The sequence below is a fragment of the Charadrius vociferus genome, unplaced genomic scaffold (assembly GCF_000708025.1).
Source record: "Charadrius vociferus isolate BGI_N301 unplaced genomic scaffold, ASM70802v2 scaffold398, whole genome shotgun sequence".
NCBI classification, from domain to species: domain Eukaryota; kingdom Metazoa; phylum Chordata; class Aves; order Charadriiformes; family Charadriidae; genus Charadrius; species Charadrius vociferus.
Genome location: NW_009649571.1, coordinates 1,729,078 through 1,747,149, shown reverse-complemented (window position 1 = coordinate 1,747,149; position 18,072 = coordinate 1,729,078). Strand labels below are relative to the sequence as shown.

General features: G+C 42.4%; 1 protein-coding gene across 1 annotated transcript in view; it reads right to left on the bottom strand.

Annotated features, from left to right (window-relative positions):
- The window catches only part of PNPLA7 (patatin-like phospholipase domain containing 7), a 139,345-nt gene extending 121,552 nt beyond the window's left edge, over positions 1-17,793 (bottom strand). Inside the window, exons 1-9 of the mRNA XM_009890286.1 lie at positions 17,761-17,793; positions 14,567-14,632; positions 14,058-14,145; positions 13,334-13,416; positions 9,369-9,457; positions 8,851-8,991; positions 7,218-7,377; positions 6,072-6,152; positions 887-1,015 (exon numbers count right to left, since the gene is read on the bottom strand). Of these exons, the coding sequence (XP_009888588.1) occupies positions 887-1,015; positions 6,072-6,152; positions 7,218-7,377; positions 8,851-8,991; positions 9,369-9,457; positions 13,334-13,416; positions 14,058-14,145; positions 14,567-14,632; positions 17,761-17,793 (870 nt within the window). The remainder of the gene's footprint in view (positions 1-886; positions 1,016-6,071; positions 6,153-7,217; positions 7,378-8,850; positions 8,992-9,368; positions 9,458-13,333; positions 13,417-14,057; positions 14,146-14,566; positions 14,633-17,760) is intronic.
- Between the last annotated feature and the right edge of the window lie 279 nt (positions 17,794-18,072).

Genomic DNA, 18,072 nt, shown 5'->3' with positions numbered 1-18,072 from the left:
AACAGGATGACCATGAGCCAGCAATGTGCCCTGGCGGCCAAGAAGGCCAATGGCATCCTGGGGTGCATCAAGAGTGTGGCCAGCAGGTCGAGGGAGGTCATCCTCCCCCTCTGCTCTCCCCTGCAGAGGCCACAACTGTGTCCAGTTCTGGGCTCCCCAGTTCAAGGAAGACAGGGAACTGCTGGAGAGAGTCCAGCAAAGGACCACAAAGATGATTGGAGGATTGGAACATCTCTCATGAGGAAAGGCTGAGGGACTTGGGTCTCTTTAGTGTAGAGAAAAAGACGACTGAGGGGGGATCTTATTAATGCTTACAAATACTTAAAGGGAGGTGCCAGGGGGATGGGAGCAGTCTTTTTCCAGTGGTGCCCAGTGACAGGACAAGAGGTAATGGGCAAAACCTTGAACATAGGAAGTTCCATCTTAACATGAGAAGAACTCCTTTACTTTGAGGGTAGTGGAGCACTGGCACAGGCTGCCCAGAGAGGTTATAGAGTCTCCCACTCTGGAGACATTCCAAACCCGCCTGGACACCGTCCTGTGCCACTGCTGGAGGTGCCCCTGCTCTGGCGGGGGGTTGGACTAGATGATCTCCAGAGGTCCCTTCCAACCCTGACCATTCTGTGATTCTGTGTGGGTGTGTGTATACACACACACACGAATTATTCCTTCCTGTACGTGATAAATGCTGAGATCATTAAGTCTAGGATTCTAAGAGTGAGAGGAACAGCAGAACTAATCCAAACCTTGAAAAGAAGCTCTACTCAACAGTTCCATATCTGCAAGAGGATGCTGAGCTTGCTGAACTTCAAAATGTCTTCTTTCTAACTTTGAAATTAGAGTGACTTTTTTCCCCTTTCCAATTCTACTTAACAACGAAGCTTACCTGTACCACTCTAACAAGAGTTTCAGGGTATTTCTGGAAGACGTCTTGAAAGGCATTTGCTGGAAGTCGCAGTATAGTGGACGGAATGGCTGCTCGGGCTGAGACCGTTTTATAAGGAGCAGGGTGACCCTAATAGAAAGTTTCAGAGACACAAGGTTAATCCACCAGGATCTGACCCAATTCTTCCCAATCACTTCCCAAATTTGTCCTTTGATATCATGTATGCTTGACAGACGTCATCTGACCACAAAAAGCCTTGAACCTCTGCTCCATGACCTAGGGGTGGTGTAATGAGGGCAGCATGGGCAGGTGAATCCACACCAGTGATTTCACCAGCATTAAACAGAGACAGAGAAACAAGAGCTCCAGGAAGGGGTGTCAGGTTAAGGGGACCAGCTAATCTGTCAACCCGATTATACTTTTATTACAGACAAAGCCAGGCTTCAGAAGCATTCCAACCTCCAGCTATTCAAGACTGCAGAAAAAAGAGGTTTTGTCAATTTTATTATCCATACTGACGGCGAAGCTATTTGCTGCAATAACAGTCACAGACTCACACAATCAGCAAAAAATACAACAAAATTGCATAGTAATTACATACATAATAGAATAAGCAAAAAACCAGGCAGACTTCTGGTGTTCTGAGATATATATATATGTATCTTCACATATATTCATATATATATTTGAAGTACTCCAAATGACAAAGCCAAGCAGCTTCTCTTTACTTGAGATAAACTGAGTCTAGACCATCCTGAGCTGCTCAAAGAACAGATGGAGAATCAATAAACCAATGAAAGATAAAACTCTAAGCAGGTAGAATACAGAGGTTTTCACACTGGAAGGCAAGCCTCCAGATTAGGATTTTTTCCCCTCGAATCAAAATAGATTTTAAAAAAAATCTACTGCCAAACACTTAGATAAAAAACTCCAGACAACACTACTTCTACTCCATTAGTAAATGCTGAAAAGAATATCTATAAGTCATGAATTCATTTATTAATAACATGAAACACTGATTTATCCAATATTTCTAAGATAAAAAGAGTCCTTTTGTGGTACAGAGCAGGAGCTGAGGCAGAAATGGAGTTTCTACTTTAACACAGTCACAGCTTCTGGAGCTTTCACTCCTCCTGAGCAGCAGAAGGCCAATTCTTCCAAACACAAAACACACAGATGCTAAATGCTGATTACAAATGAAAAAAACTTGCAAGTCTTCCAGAGCATCAGACAACTAACCACAATCGAATTTCTGCCTAAGGAAACCAGCAAAACCAAACCAGATATATTTGGTACAACTATAACCACTCTGGAAAATAAAGCTACAGCTCTGCCTGCATTGCTGGTCTGGAAGTCACGATGAAGCAGATTCTAAAATTAAATGAAATTAATTGGAACCAATTTCTTAATTACACCAACTTCAGCTGACCTTTTTATAAAATCTGGGGATGATATTAATAGCTTTGGTTTTCAAGTTCCTGAGGGATTTGAAATTTTAAACATCTCTTTGACCTACACTGCAAAGCTACCAGGCGTCCTCATTTTTCCCAAGTTTCTTTTAATTAAGTAAAGAAATTAACAAATTACATTTCTGTGCCTTTTGCTGTACCAAAAATAAATACAACATTCCTCTTTTACAGGCCAGTTTACAGCCCGCCTTCAAGCGAAGAAGTCATTTGGAATTCTCCTCCTACTCCAATGTAAAAGAAAATTTATCTAGTCTGCTTTTACGTACATACATCGCTCTATGTGCCATCAACTATATCGCCTACCCATCTCTGTACCAAATACACAGGGGAAAAACTAAGGAAATCTATTAAATCTTCAGTCGCTGGACAAAAGATAAGCATTAAGTTTAACAGTGTTCCATAGCAGCTATTCAAAAGGGCCAAATAAGCACTGTATATCACATTTATATGGTCTACACTCTACCCAGTAAAGCATTTGGGGTTTTTCTGAACAGTGCTTGTTTGAGGATAGACCAATGCCGACAGTCTCTCAGAAAACCAGTTTTAGGGTAATAACAGATAATGATACAGCAGCCGCCTTCTCCAAAGAACAGCCCATCCCTCCAGTTTTTCATCAGCATATAATTTTTTCCTTTTCGAAAGCCCTGCATGGGAGCAGCCTGCTTTTGAAAGGGCCAACCACCACACTAATGGGGCTGGAACACGCTAAAAGCTCTCAGGGAAACACGAAGAGGAAACGTTCCCGTAATTGTCAGTTCTCTCAAATATAATGTAATCAGCCACACACAGAGAATACCACGCTTAAATTATAATATTTTACAATCACATACTGAGGTCACAAGGAACTGTTAAGTCATAACCAGTAGAGAAGTAGCGGTTTTTCAACAGAGAACTTTTTGTTCCCAATGTGGATAACTATTCACTCCTGTCTTGCTCTAATAGCTGTGGAGTAATTCAATGCTGTAGGTGACAAATGTCACAGCTAAAGTCGTAGTTGAATCCAGATGACAGCCAGTCCTCAAATCCAAATGAATTTGGTTAAGAAATCTGCTACAAGAGACACTGGGGCCTTACATTCTCCCACCTGGAGTGGTAACTCCTTTTTGTACCCAAAAATCTGGCACATTCTCCCTGTTCCCATTGCTTGAATTCCATCTTCCTCTGCTCCCACCAGCCACACTGCTGCAACCCAAAGTTCTTGCAGCAATCAATTACTTCTTTGTCGACCTCACCTACCTTGTCCACTGTCATTTAAACTGACCCGAGCCCTGCAGGCTCACCTTTATCCAAGTGTTTTTTCATCTTCTGTTAATCCTCATACTTTCATTTTTTCCCCTCAGTCACTGACAATTGATCAATATTCCTCCCAGTCTCTTCCTTTTCATTCCAACTATGCCACATGCTCACGGTTTTCCAAATACCATCTCCACACGGAGGACAAAGGCAGAGTAAAGCCCAAAGCCCCAGCACTCAGCATCAGATGCCACCTCTATTGGTCCCATTTAACTCTGAATGAGAATTCAGCAGATCTGAGTGCACACAGGGAGAGTGAGCGCTCAGCAACAGCTGCTGAAAACACCCACACGGACAGCAACAACCTTCAGTTCAGAGACTTTTTTAATACTTGAGGCAGTATCAATTCAGAGTCAGATTAATTACAACACAGAATTGTTCCAAAATGCCAGGAAAGGGCTAGTGTCTACCTGGATACAAAGCCTCCAATTTCTCCTTTGCATTTTGAGAAAGCAGCACTTACCTGTTCTCAGAATAAGGGAAACGCAGCACAAGTCTCAAGTCACAGCTGGTACCTTTGTATTTAGTACATCTAAGGGGACTTTTCAATTTAAAAAATTGGAAAATTAAATTAGAACAGTACCTCTTGTTTGACCTTTCTGTTAGATCCAACAAGAGGTCACCACTTCTTGCAGCAACCTCAATTTTCTTTTGCACATCTCTCAACTAAGTGGGGACCAGCCTGACGTTATCTGTTACAAAATCAGTCCAAGAAATCACAAGTCTAGCTCAGACAACTCAAATTCTCTCTGAATACATTCTTTCTTCGTGTCAGATCCAGGTGTTTGGCGTTAATGGTGAAACTTAATTAAGGTTATGGTATCTGCAGAAAGTTCTAAGACTTATTCACTAATTTGGAATGCCACCGAGAGATCTCCTATATTTTGATCAATGCTACTTTCTCTTTCCTTGCCCATTTTCAGGCTACTCCTATACCTAAAGTCAGCAAGGAGCATAAGGAAGAGGAAAAACAGAAATAAAATAACCAGTTAACAAAGCTGGGAAACAAGGGAGAAGAGAGAAAGTTGTAAAAATAGATGAGAACAAGTTAATTTGGCAAAAAATTTGCAAGGCTTTTGGTTATATACTCTTCTGCACGCTGATAACTCTTTTCAACACTTTCAACAATTTTTATTTTCTGATTTACCAGTGGTATAACTAACAAGAAAAAAAAAATTATAAAGAATTTTAAAAAAATCAAAACAAAACCAAAGCCACAACACAAAATGAATGGCAACCACCCTCTAAAAAAAACAAAACCACAAACCACTGTAATACAAGTAGGATTTCTTCTTGTTTATTCAAAAAGAATACAGGGAAAGAACACGACTAGCATTCATGTTCCCATACGGTGGTCCTGCTCTTTACAATACTAAGAAAATTTACTGGTGGAAGTACCAAGGGCAAAGATCCCTCTAAATCTGCTATTAATATGGATTTGACAGCAAGAACTAGATTTGTCCAGTCAAAGTTATTCACGTGCCATGACTTTCGACAGAAGAAAGCGTGACCAAGCTTTCAATAGGTTTTATGGAAATTATAAATATATACACCTGCTTGCACCTAGAAGTGGCAAAGAACCCTTTACAGACTCATTAAAACTACTTACATGCAGAGTAACAGTACCCTTTAATGAAAGGAGACAGCCAAGCACAAAAGAAACATGATACAAGGTCAAAAAAGAACAACTTATTGATTAGATTATCTTCCTCCTCTCTGCTACCAAAATCCTTCAAGTAAGCACTTAAAGTGCTTGCATATTATTGAAGGTGGTGAATTCACCACCTTCAATGTAGGTATTCCTAAACAGATGCACTGTGACAATTTCAGCAAAACCATCACTGTAACTCCAACTGAAACAAAATCCACACCGCTAATTTGTGCGATAAATATGACCAGTTAGCATTTAGCTCATCTTGTCGCCTGCCACAGAGCACAACCTTCAGATGGTCACCAGCAACATTAACATATCAGGATAATATTAAATCCATCAGCTGGTTTCACAGTGTAATTACAATAATAACAACTGTCAGATTTATTTTAATTAGACTAAATAAAAATAAATTTGGCAAGTAACGCATCAGCGTAAAAGCCTGGACTTCTGGGCGCTAACCTGGTCCTCCTCCTGACTGCTTTGTGACCTTGAGCAACTCACACCATACCTCAGTTTTCCAGCCATAAAGAATCATTCAAATCCTACTGCTTACCAGCAATAGCCACTGTCAAGCATACATGTTTCACAACCAACTAACACACCACAGAGCTAAGTTCACAGCTGGGAAGGCCTGGGAGGAGGAAAAGAGTCGGTCAAAGAACCATTTTCCATTCTGATTCCTTCCTAGCAATATCCAAAGTCTATTTCCCCCAACAGGCTCCATGACACAAAGCAGCACCGCAGAAAATCCACACGTTCAAGAACCTACCGTGATAACATCAAGAATGCTGAGAAGGCTGTGGACGCTGTCTCCTGCCAGTACCTCCTTAACAACCACGTCTGTTCCATCCTGCAAGTGTCACACAGAAGATTACTGCAGGCTCACAGTTGCATATTTGGCATACACAGAGCATTTCAGAAAACTTTACTTGCTCTCATTCTCCCAGATACTCTAAGCAGCCCTAAAAGAAATGGTCCCCCATGATAACTCGGGTGCTTCTTGGATGTTTTCTCTCTGCTCTGATGGAAATGTGCTAATTCAAACCAAAGTTTTAAACCACCATTCTAAAAGTGATAAATTAAAAGAAACTAAAAGCCAGTTTTGTCTAGGGGGAGCTGTGACCTGCTTGTCTCTGCTATGTAATAACCAATTTAAAAACACACTACCATCTCTCTGAGACAGAATGAGCTCCCTTTATCAAGGGATTACATGTCAAGAGGTAGTACAAAACAAAGGAAAGCAAAATGCAAAAATATACAGAAATCAGCATATTTGGGATAATTTACAAATACACCCCCCCTGCATTTTCAGCCATCAGAGAACTGTTTACATGTTAAAGCTAAACTCAAAGTTCAGTCAGGAAGAAGGAGGAAAAGTCAGTCTCAATTGGCAGAAGGGATGGCAAAGGCTAGCACTCAACTTCAAGACTCACCCATAAAACAAGCCATCGTTTCTTTTCCCCGTCTACCCAAAAGTGAATCTGGACGTTCCACCTCCCAGGCAAACCCGCTAACTACCAGGCGAGAATATTACACAGCGAAGTGTACGTGGTCTCTCCTGCTCTGTACACCCAACTGTTCTGTATAACTACCAACCAAAAGGCAAATGTTCCCAGCGCTGTGCAAAGCCTGTCTTGCACCCTGTCCTCCCTCAGGAACTACGCAGTCAGAGTACGTGAGGACATTTCAGAATGCCTCATCAGCACCGTGTTTCGCTCTCTCCTCTAAGGCACAGGGGACCACAGTTAAAAACCTTGATCTCCGTAAGTATCACGGCCCTGAAGGCTTGGAAGTAATCCTTTCTAAATCACTATGATTTAAATGTCTAAGTTTAATCAAAGCTTAATGATTCATGCCAACCCATACGTTATGCCAACAGATTTGTCTCAAGAAACGCAGATCAGTTAATTCTTACACTTTCTTGAATGCAAACTTCCAGCCTGCCATCCTGTACAACATAGATGCTGTTATCCAGCTGCCCGGGACGAAAGATGTATTCGCCTTCATGCAACTGCACAAAAAACATGTGCTTGCACAGTTCCAGGAAAAGAGGTTTCTCAAAGTGGCCAAGGACCCTGCAGGAGAGAAAATGCAAAGAGAAACCTAAAATTGGCACTGCCCATGGAAAATCCTCCCTAAACCAGCAAAGCCCCCAGGCAGGGCCAGCAGAGGAACCCCAGAGGCGGTTGTCGCCTGTCAGTCCAACGGCACAGCAGGAGGAGCAGGACTCCCCACTGCAGAAGTGCGAGAGTACTGTGAAACACTGGAAACTAAGTTCTGGCATTCATTTTTGAGTAGCACTCCGAGCAACGCCAGCAGGCTCAGAAGGAAGTGTATCCAGTCTTCCTCAAGTAAACACCAGCATGGCTTTTGGAGGGGAAGAAATGTAAAAAACTGATTCACACATTGCATGAAAGAGTCACTTTTTGGAACTTTCCCTTTTAGCACAGCTACCCTGTGCATGTAACCAGAACACATGAGAAATACTGAAAACAAAGGGAAAACTCCCTGTCACCTGCGCACACTTGTAAGGTTGGAATATTCCACCTCCTGCAGGTACTGTGCAACTGGACTCCTGCAATGCTGAAACTAGTCAGGCAGACAGACAGACACGTCTTAAACCTGATCGGCCTGTGCGCAGCACCAGAAGGGCCCTTCATACAGCTCCATTAGCTCACATTTAACCGGACCAATCGATCAAAATCTACTGCAACATCAATTAGTCATAGGAGATCATAATTCCACAGTAGAAAGTTTAGATGATTTAAATAGCAGTTTTATTACAGTACGTATGACCTTCAGGATTAAATTCTGTCATAACCGGGAGAAAAATGAACATACACAAACAAAACCAGAAGTATAGGTCTGAAGATCTCATGCTTTCTGCTGTGTCAGCAATACTAAGCCTTGACTGAAGGTGCACAACGACCATCCCTTCCTCGCAACCCACCAAAAAGCTGTAAGGATTAAGTTGACTTCAATTCTGTTTGCAACGTTTTTAGCCAGAGAAACAAAAGATTCTGCAGTTTAGAGAGTTGTCAATATGGTATCCAATTAACATTTACCAATTATGATGTTTTTCTGTACCTAAAATTACCTGATATAGTCCACAGGGAATTTTAAAAATTTACCAACAGAACTAGTGGGAGGTGTCCCTGTCTATGGCAGGGGATTGGAACCCTATCATCTCAAGGTCCTTTCCAACCTAAGCCATTCTATGATTCTATGAAATCTGTTCATGTCAGAAAAAAATTATCATTATCCCCAATTAGGCCACTAATCTGGATTGGTTTTGGGTTTTTGTTGGGTTTTGGTTTTTGTTTTTTAAAAAACACAATCAACTGTTTTCTTAATGTTTCTAGAAAACTAGAAGTCATTCATTCTTTCCTCATGCTCAGATGAGCTTTCAGTCAACTGCCTAAAGACTCTGACCATGCAGTGATAAAATTGGTCTTGACTTAAGGACTTGACACAAACTGCTAAATATTTAGATCACATGAACATCCATCAAAAGCAAAATCCAAACTTATCTTTCCATTTAACATTACCTAACATTTTTAAGCATGTATAGAACTTCCGATGGCAAATGGGAATTCTTTACATCAAATTCAGTGAGATCTGCCTCTAGCAAAGAGGGAGGTGGTTCTTTTGGCTGCAGAGTTGGACACTCCTTCTTAATACGCAGAATCCTACAAAGAAAAACACGTCAGGAAGGTCAGGACGTCTCCTCCTTTGTCTTAAGTATGGGCTGTATACTGACACCATAGGCTGACTGCAATACTAAACGCACATCACACCAAGTTACACGTTATCAAGTAGATAAAACAATAGCATTCCACCCTCCTGCCTTTCTCCAGCAAAACTAGAGACAGTGTTGTACACGTAAACCACTCCACTGCAGCAAACTTCCCAGAAGACTGCGAGACTGATGCACAGCCGACAGGACAGTGAAAAACCAGCAGCTATGGAAAAGAGCTATGCCAGGGGAAGGTTCCACACCACAAACAAAACCCCCCAAAGCCAGTCTCCATGGTATGAATATTCCCCTTCCCAGAAGCCCAAGTACCTTTTAGCCAAAGATAAAACTTTTGCCCGCTTCCGCATCCTTTGGCGAGGCACAGTGTTCCCAACCAGAGAGTTTGGGAGAGTTGTAACCTAAGAGGAAATAATGAAAACAAAAACATTTACTAAAATACAAACCAAACAAATTAAACCAAACCAAACCACTAATTCCAACCCTGCAAAGACTCCAACTCATCAGAACATGAGCAGAGTGAAGCACTCATATAAGACCTTGGAGGATCAGAACACCACTTATTCCAGGATCACTTTCTTTCTAGAAAGCAAGGGGAGTACACTCTGATTTTAATAATTACAGCGGTAATGGGTGGTAGAGGGGAAAAAAAACCCTTAGCCATATGGTTGTCCCTCAGAACCACTCAACAACAGGCAGAGAAGTAACTTTTCAAGCTCCAGCCCCGCTCTAGCAATACGTGATGCTGACACACTGGGGCCGCGTTCATTTTTGAGCCGGTGACAGAGAGCCCCGCAGGCGGGCTGGGACTTGTTCTGAACGGTGACTAAGTGCCACCTTCTGGAGAAATGCAACAACTGCCGAGGCCGAGGAAACCTCATTACTTTCAAAACAGACTAGTTCTCCAAAAGTTTCTCTCGCAAAAAAAAAAAATAAAAATCTTTAATAAGTTTGAAGACTCACTTTTGGGGTTTGGGTTTTTTTTTAGAAAGTAAAATCTTGGTATTTTATTAAAAATACATGAAATGCAATCAACAGCAGTTAGTTTGTAATATCCTAAGTCTTGTTCAGGAATAAAAACAAGATCTCAAACCCCAAAGCAGAGACTACTTGAAATGATTTTGCCATGTGGAATTCTAAGCATTCTCTACTTCTGTGCGTTACATATAAACAACTGTGTTAAAGAATACTAAAATTAAGAAGTTACTGGCAACACACACAATTTCCTTTCACTGGGGGCTTTTTTGGCTAAGTGCTACATGAAGGCTGATCTGCAATGCAAAAGCAAGGTTCAGGGAGTCATCTCCTCCCTCCACAACAAAACACAGCCCCACAACTGATGATTAAAACCAGCACAGAGTCTAATTATTAAGTCCAAGTATTTGAATTCACCTCAACAAAGCTCAGCAGTGTGTGAGGCAGAAGGCTGCGGCAGCTCCCGAGAGGAAGTGTTCCTCAGCACGCAGTGACTAACAACAGAATTTCCTTACCTGTACTTTGTTTTTCTACGGGTGTTGTTTTTAAGTGCCCTTGCGATGTGAGCGCACACCTGGACTCGAGCAGGTTATCCACAGGGCACAGCTAGGACACCCCAGCTCTGCCTACAGTCCCAGAAAGGGCCAGTCCCAATCCCACCCCGCAGCTCCCCTGGGCTGGACCGTCCACTGGACCCGCACCCTGGTTCTGACGCTACAGGACAGTGGGCAGGGAGCACTTATCACAGCCAAAATAGCCTTTTCCTTCACCGACCATGTCTATCTACAGAGACAAGCAAGCAATAACCATTTGCTACTGTAAACAGGGGTCAGAGTCCCCACGTGAGTAGGAGGCAGCTTTCCCAAGTCAGGCTTTATCAACAGCATCATATATACTAAAACTGCACGTGGAGGTCCAAGAAGTTGCTACATACATTTTGGTATGGGAAGTGTTAAGTCATGAATTCACCTCGACTTCCAGGACCTATTGCACAAGCTTGTAACAAGCCTAAATACAAAAACTCTGCATTGACATAGCCGCTCATGACACGTCTGAAAAGAGTTCTTCTGATCCTAGTGGTACTATCAATCCAGGGAAAAAAAATGAATCTCACATTCCGCATACACTATGTATTTTGAAGAGAAAGACAAGAAGAATTATCTCCTTAGGTAAATGAAAGCCGGGCAGTCAGCGCTGAGCACCTAGCATGCCTACCAAGATTAACCTAATCCATCAAGGAAATGTCTGTCTTCAGATTTCCTCAAACCTTCTTGTTCCAATCTCCCAAGAAAAGCCACTTGCAAAGACTAAAGTAAAAACCAAACCAAACCAAAAAATGGAACTAAATATCAAACAGGCAGCCACAGACTTGAAGGATTTAACCAACTGATGCAGAAACAGATTTCTGACTGATGGCAAATTCTCGAGGAGACCTTTTAGAACAATAAAACAGAACAACATCGGAACAGTAACCTGAGGGCACAGGTGGTGATCCTTGTGACCATCCAAAGCAAAGAGGTCAATCTTGGGATTAACCCCTCTAGAACAGTCTCTGATGAGACAGTTTGACAAGTTCTACTTGCAATTCAGTACACGAAAACAAGAGCTCACAGGCTGACGCGCCCAGTGCTCTTCACAGGTGGACTACAGAAAGGTAAATCTGAGCAGCTGCTCCGCAGACAGACTCACATGAGAAGGAAGGTGCCAGCTTTGAACACCACAGCCCTACTGGAAGTCATTATCTGAAAAGGACAATCTTGAACATCGGCACTGAATATCTTAAATATAACCCCAGATACTGAGAAAGACGGATTACTCTCTCTCTCTCTCTCTCTCTCTATATATATATGTATATATACACGTAAAAAGCATCAACTCCACAGAGGAGTTAGATTTACCCCTACCCTCACTCTTTCAAGCACCTAAAAAGTTGGTTCTCCCTCAGCTCCTAGGGGGGTAGGAAAAAGCCACCCATAAAAGTAATCAATGAAAGCTTGTTGAAGCAATAGATCAGGAACATTTTACGATGCTTTAATCATTAAGCCTCTAATGACTATTTGAAACAAAATTTAACATATGTATTCTACAAAAATTTGTTCAAGTACCTGACACAAAAATACTACAATCATCCTATTTTGCACTTTGCCTATACGAAGAACACCAGCAATCCATGGTCCACACCTACAGGACACTTTTGAAAAATTTTACCACGTCCTTTTTTTTTTTTTTTAATAACTACTTTTACAGTTAGAGTCCCTCAACTTGTACATTCTCTTTTTCCTTCCTGTTGGCTTCTATACTTGGCAATGGCACCAGAGCAATAACTACTATATATTACGTGTTCACTAAATGCACACAGAAATTCCTGAAGTTTTTGCAGGACACCACTTTAAGTTTGTTTCTGAAAATCTATGACAGGCATTGTAATTTAAGTAGTATTGGAAGCCTCAAAAACCACCTAATCAACTAGGCTGGTAAGGGAGAATCTGAGAAAAAGATGGCCTTGTACCAAAGACTGCATTACTTGTCTTGGATCAATTTCAGCAGTATCATCATGTAGTCTTCAGAACTGCCTCAGTCAGAAAGCAGGAGAAAATACAAAGCAAGGGCTGTGCAAAGCATGTGGCAAAGAATAAGAGATTCATTCTGCATAGTACCTCAGAGGTTATAAAGAGTAACTGATGCGGTAGGAGGAGAAAGCAATATGTAGTTGAAATAGCGTGCAACTATTTGTACTCTGGAGTGGAAAGTGAAGCCAGTACAGCTTATCAGAGAAAATAAGGTGTTATCAGAACAAGGTTAACAATAGCCAGCACATATAGTGGGCTTTCAATGCTACCTATCAAGAACCTCTAGGTGCAACAGTTTGGACACCACAGCCCTACTGGAAGTCATTATCTGAAAAGGACAATCTTGAACATCGGCACTGAATATCTTAAATATAACCCCAGATACTGAGAAAGACGGATTACTCTCTCTCTCTCTCTCTCTCTCTATATATATATGTATATATACACGTAAAAAGCATCAACTCCACAGAGGAGTTAGATTTACCCCTACCCTCAACATCTGCAAATATTCTTGAAAGAGGAAAGGTTTGGCCAGAAAGAAACAATATTGATGTTCCATCAGCAATTCAGGCAGAATTGCAGGAGCTCTGAAACATCCTCAAAATTCCACTGACGTTTTATAGGTGGAAGGCCCTGGGCCAGGCTGAGCATGTGAAGTATTGCATAATTTACACCACCTCCCAAACTGGATTTTAACCTTTACTTCCCTCCCACCATGCCGAACGCACTTACCTTTCTCATGATCTTCCGCCCGTAGAACATCACTTTGTCTCGCTTGCGAAATCTGTACTGAGGCACATGCGGCTGAAGTTGTTCTGAAATAGAGAAGCGTCATCACATCAGAAACCATCCTCAGCTCTATTGCTCAGGGGCAGAAAACTGAGCACAGGCTATCAATGTTGCTACCTCTGGTAACAGCCGTGGCTCCTGTCTGCTGAGCAGCCAGCTCTCGTGGCCAGACTTTGGAATGTAAACCAACAGAGGATACCGCGGTACCCAACCCTGGTTAGCCAAACCAGACCAGGGCAGAGCTGGCTTGAGGCTCTGCCTGATCAGTGGAGGAGATAAAACGTCTCTCTAAAGAGATACAAGGGTCAGGTAATCTTAATCTCACAAAGAAAACCTCTAATTCACCTGTTTCTAATTACTGTAACAGTGAAATGGCAGCTGGCTTTAAGTTATTTGCATACCGACTGATACTAAGGCTATCACACCCCAAAGAAATAAAAGCCTCGAGCATCCTGCAGGTGACAGTTCGGAATCCCATGTTCAAGCCTGTGTAAGTGAATTAACACAAGTTCTTCATCATTTTAAAGCTGTTTTCCTGCAAGAACCACTACCTTCACAGCAAGTAATTATTACAAATCAGCAGAGAATCTACCAGGTATTATAACGAAAATACTGAAGATAGCTCAGAAAACTGTTTTTTAAACATACATGGTTATTGTGTACTTACTGGACTGTCTCACTCTTCTGTAAACGACAAACACAACAATTGCTATAAGCAGTAATGCAACTGCAGCTCCGATTGCGATTCCGGTCAGCTGTGGGGGGAATTTAGAGGGGAAAGAAGTTAGTGACTTCTAAAGTTGAAAATTATTAACTGCTTTTTGGAGGGCTGAAGAACAGTTAGCTCAGTAAGATGTCTAGAAGTCAAGCACACTCATAAATGCTTCATTTTTAACTAAAACATCACACACACAAGAAGTTTAAACTACATCAGTATCTCACTCATAAGTTTACATGCAAAATCTTTAGCACTTTTCCTCCCCAAGGATCTGTGAGCTGATCAACTCAATGTACATGGGATGAAGTAACAGGAATTAATTCCTGCCTCATGCACAATGAAGAAATAAACACTTCAACTTTGACTGTGACTTAGCAGAGTTCCTAGAACTTACAAGAAGCTACACACTTTTTACGCACACACAGTCTTTCACCCAGTTGATCAAAGCTATACATTACCATAGTAGTCTGTATCCTGTCTTCTACAAACTGAAGTATCCGTGTTCCACCTGCTGGCAGCACAGCCTGGCACCAAACGAAAGGAGAATTAGTTTCCCACAACTGGCAAGAAGCCCCTGTAAAACATCTCAAGGCCTGGTCTGGTGCGTACAACGCAACTTGGTTGTATTTTCCAGCATCTTTCCCTCAACTATGGCCCACTTTGTGAACACAAGACATCCTGTGGAGAGGGGTCATTAGCAGAGTTCTACGTTGGTATCAGTCCAACACATTCCTAAACAGTCCTAATCCAGGGTCAAACAGCGAGGCGATAACTTTTTTTGATGACTCTACGTTATTCAGAGCAACAAGGACGAGAACTGAACGTAAAGGACTTTGAGACTGAGAAAATAAGTAATAAAACAGCAGAATGAATTCACCCTAAAAAAAATTATGCGTATGGGAAAAAGCTCTAACCTCAGGTATGCAGCCCTGGGACCTGTGCCAACTATTGCGATTCAGGAAGAAAATCTGGCAGTTAAACTAGTCTCACAAATGCCAACTCAAAACTTACCAGGAAGGGGGGAAAAAGGCAAATCGAATATTAGGAACAATTAGGAAAAACCTGAGCGCAAGGACAGATAAGTCCCCCTATAAGTCTTGAACCTCACGAGTACCTGAATCTTAAGTACTACACACAGTTCTGGTCCCAGTTTTTGCCCTCAGTTCCAGATCTGGATGACTTCTTAATTTAACTTTGCCATCAAGACAAGAACGAAGTGCACACCGAGAGTCAAACTAGTCTCTCTTACAAAATTCGTTCCAGTTCTACAGCACAAATCAAACTCCTGCCTGACCTGGCAACACAACCGGATCACTGCCTTCAGTCTGTCTTCTTAGGTTGCTTTAACACAGCATATCGACCATGTATCTTCTCAACGTCAAACTAACTCTATCACTATTATTAGTGGGATTGTAGTGGAAAGTCACAAGAATTTGAAAAAAAAAAGCTGAAAATTTGTTAGCAACAAATATAACACATTCTGATAAAACACAGTGAGGTTTTCTTATAAGTCTATTGTGGTCACTTAATTTATTTCCCCTTGACGGCGTCAGGGACATGCACAGTTCTGCTACTGTCCAGGCCCGTATGATCTCAAATAACATCCAAAATAGTAGGTGACAACTGCCAGTCACATTGCTGCTACACGAGGAGAAGAAACAAATTAATGAGGAAAATAATAAAACACACATGCACAGACTAAGCCCTCGTGCCTCAATACAGAAAAACAGTGAGGGACAGAAGAAATCCAGCCCTCCCTGAAAATCTGAGAGGTTCTTGCAAGGTTTCTCACAAACGTGGGGGAAAACATTGATATTCCCCACACAGATGTGGCAGGGTGTCTTTTCATGCACTGACAGTCCTTCTGGAAAAGCAGAGAAAGCAAGCAGGCAGGTCGCAACCGTTTAGGCACTTGTGACAGTTCTGTAGGACCCTCCCATCAGCCCACGCCTGCAGGAGCTCCCTTGAGAGGTGACAGCCAGCACCGACATTCGGGGACTTCACAGGTGCCTTATGCAGCTGCAAACACTTCTCAGACATAAAACATGTGTGGAACAACCCTGAAAAGACCCTCACTTCATCAGAAAATGGAGCAATGACATGCTGAGAGTATCTATTAGCATAAATAACATTTGTCTGCTTTTTCCAATGATGTTGACATTTCATTAAGACACTGAGAATTAGCAGTAATTAGCAAAAATACACAGCTACATAAATAAAGCACACACTCGCCCAGAATCCCAAGTGCAGAACAAGCAGCTCTGCTGAGAGTTTAACACATTACAATCAAAGGCAAAGAGTGAGACATTCCCCATTGAGGGAGAGGTGGAAAGCACAGAATCCCAGACTGGTCCGGGTTGGAAGGGACCCCTGGAGCTCATCCAGTCCCACCCCCTGCCAGAGCAGGGGCACCTGCAGCAGTGGCACAGGACAGCGGAAAGCAAGGCCTCGAAATTCGGATTGCCCAGAACATGAGACTCCCTCCCAATTCACAAGCACACGGGTCCACACGCTGCATTTCACAATTACTGGATCTTCACAAAACTTTTTTTAACTGCATACGAGTAGGTTGTACGTATTTTTAAGTTCTGAAAATAACTCTTTCCTGTCATTACTACAAAAAGCACCATGTGCCTAGTTGGACTATGAGTTTCTTATTTATGATTAAGAACATATTTAAGAACTTATTTATGGCAAAGAAGAGCTAGCTGCCAGGGAATTGCATAATTCTTCCATCTTTAGGCTAAGAACACAGTGTTGAAGCAAAAGGTACTTAAACGGTATCATTCTGCTAACAGCTTAGAGATTGAAGCAGAGTGTGAATGGTTTGCAGTGAAAAGAAAATAAAAACTAAAAAAAAAACCCACAACACACACACAAAAAAATGGGACCACTCTTGATATTTTTGGAAGGCTAAAACTCTTAGAAGGAAAGGTTCTTTCTAAGTAAAAACACCTAAAAACATTACCCAAATGTTATCAAATTAGGTACATCAGGTAAAAACAAGGAAACCCGGGGGTTGAAATACAAACAGATTTAATAGAATAAGATTGAATAATTAACATTAATAGCACTAAAGAACCAATATTGATCTCGATACCAGTACAGAATATGCAACGATTATCCTCAGCCCATTCTATCTGTAGAAGCTGTGCACTCCCAGCAGCGGACAGCACATGTGGGACACTGCAAGCACTGCGGGAGGAAGGGAAGGGCTCTGGGCTCTGGCACGGGGGCAAGGGGTTCTCAGGATGGCAGCCGTCAAGGGAGAGAGCCAGCTTCACAGTAAACTTTCTAATTTATAGTGAACGTGACATGCATGGTATGAAATAATCCTGTTGGGCAGCTTGGGTCAAGTGCCCAGGTCTGGCTCCTCCTCATCCCTGCATCAGGCGAGCTCGAAAACACCGAGACCTTGAAACCCACACACCATAGCTGGCTAGAGAGTAAATATTTTCACAAGTTCAGGCATTAGAGTCTTCTAAAAGTGCAGTTTCCCAAGCATTAAAAGACACCTTACTGAAAAGTAAAAATACTGAAAGAGAAATTAATCCTGTGTCGCTCAAACCAGGACAGTACAATAGCTTTCAACTTCTGGAAATACTAATCGGGAAATAAGTATGTCCAAAAAGGATAGCAAAGCACACTGTACCTCAAGGCTGGTGCTGTTGCCTTCTTCGTCCATGTCTGCAGGTACAGCAGGAGCGAAAACTTCATAAAACAAAGAGAAGCCCGAGTTAAGAGGTGGCCGCGCTCCCCAACCCAAAGCCTTTTTAACCCACCCCCCCCCCGCGCAGAGCCCACCAGCACCGCCCCCCCGGGCCGCCAGGACCGCGCAGCGCCGGGGGAACGACGCTATTTGTCACCTCGGTGTCCCTTTCCCCTGCGCTGAGCAGCAAACCCCAGCCGGGCTGCGGGGAGGAGCGCAGCGACCGGCGCGGCCAGCTGCCGAAGGTCCCCGGGA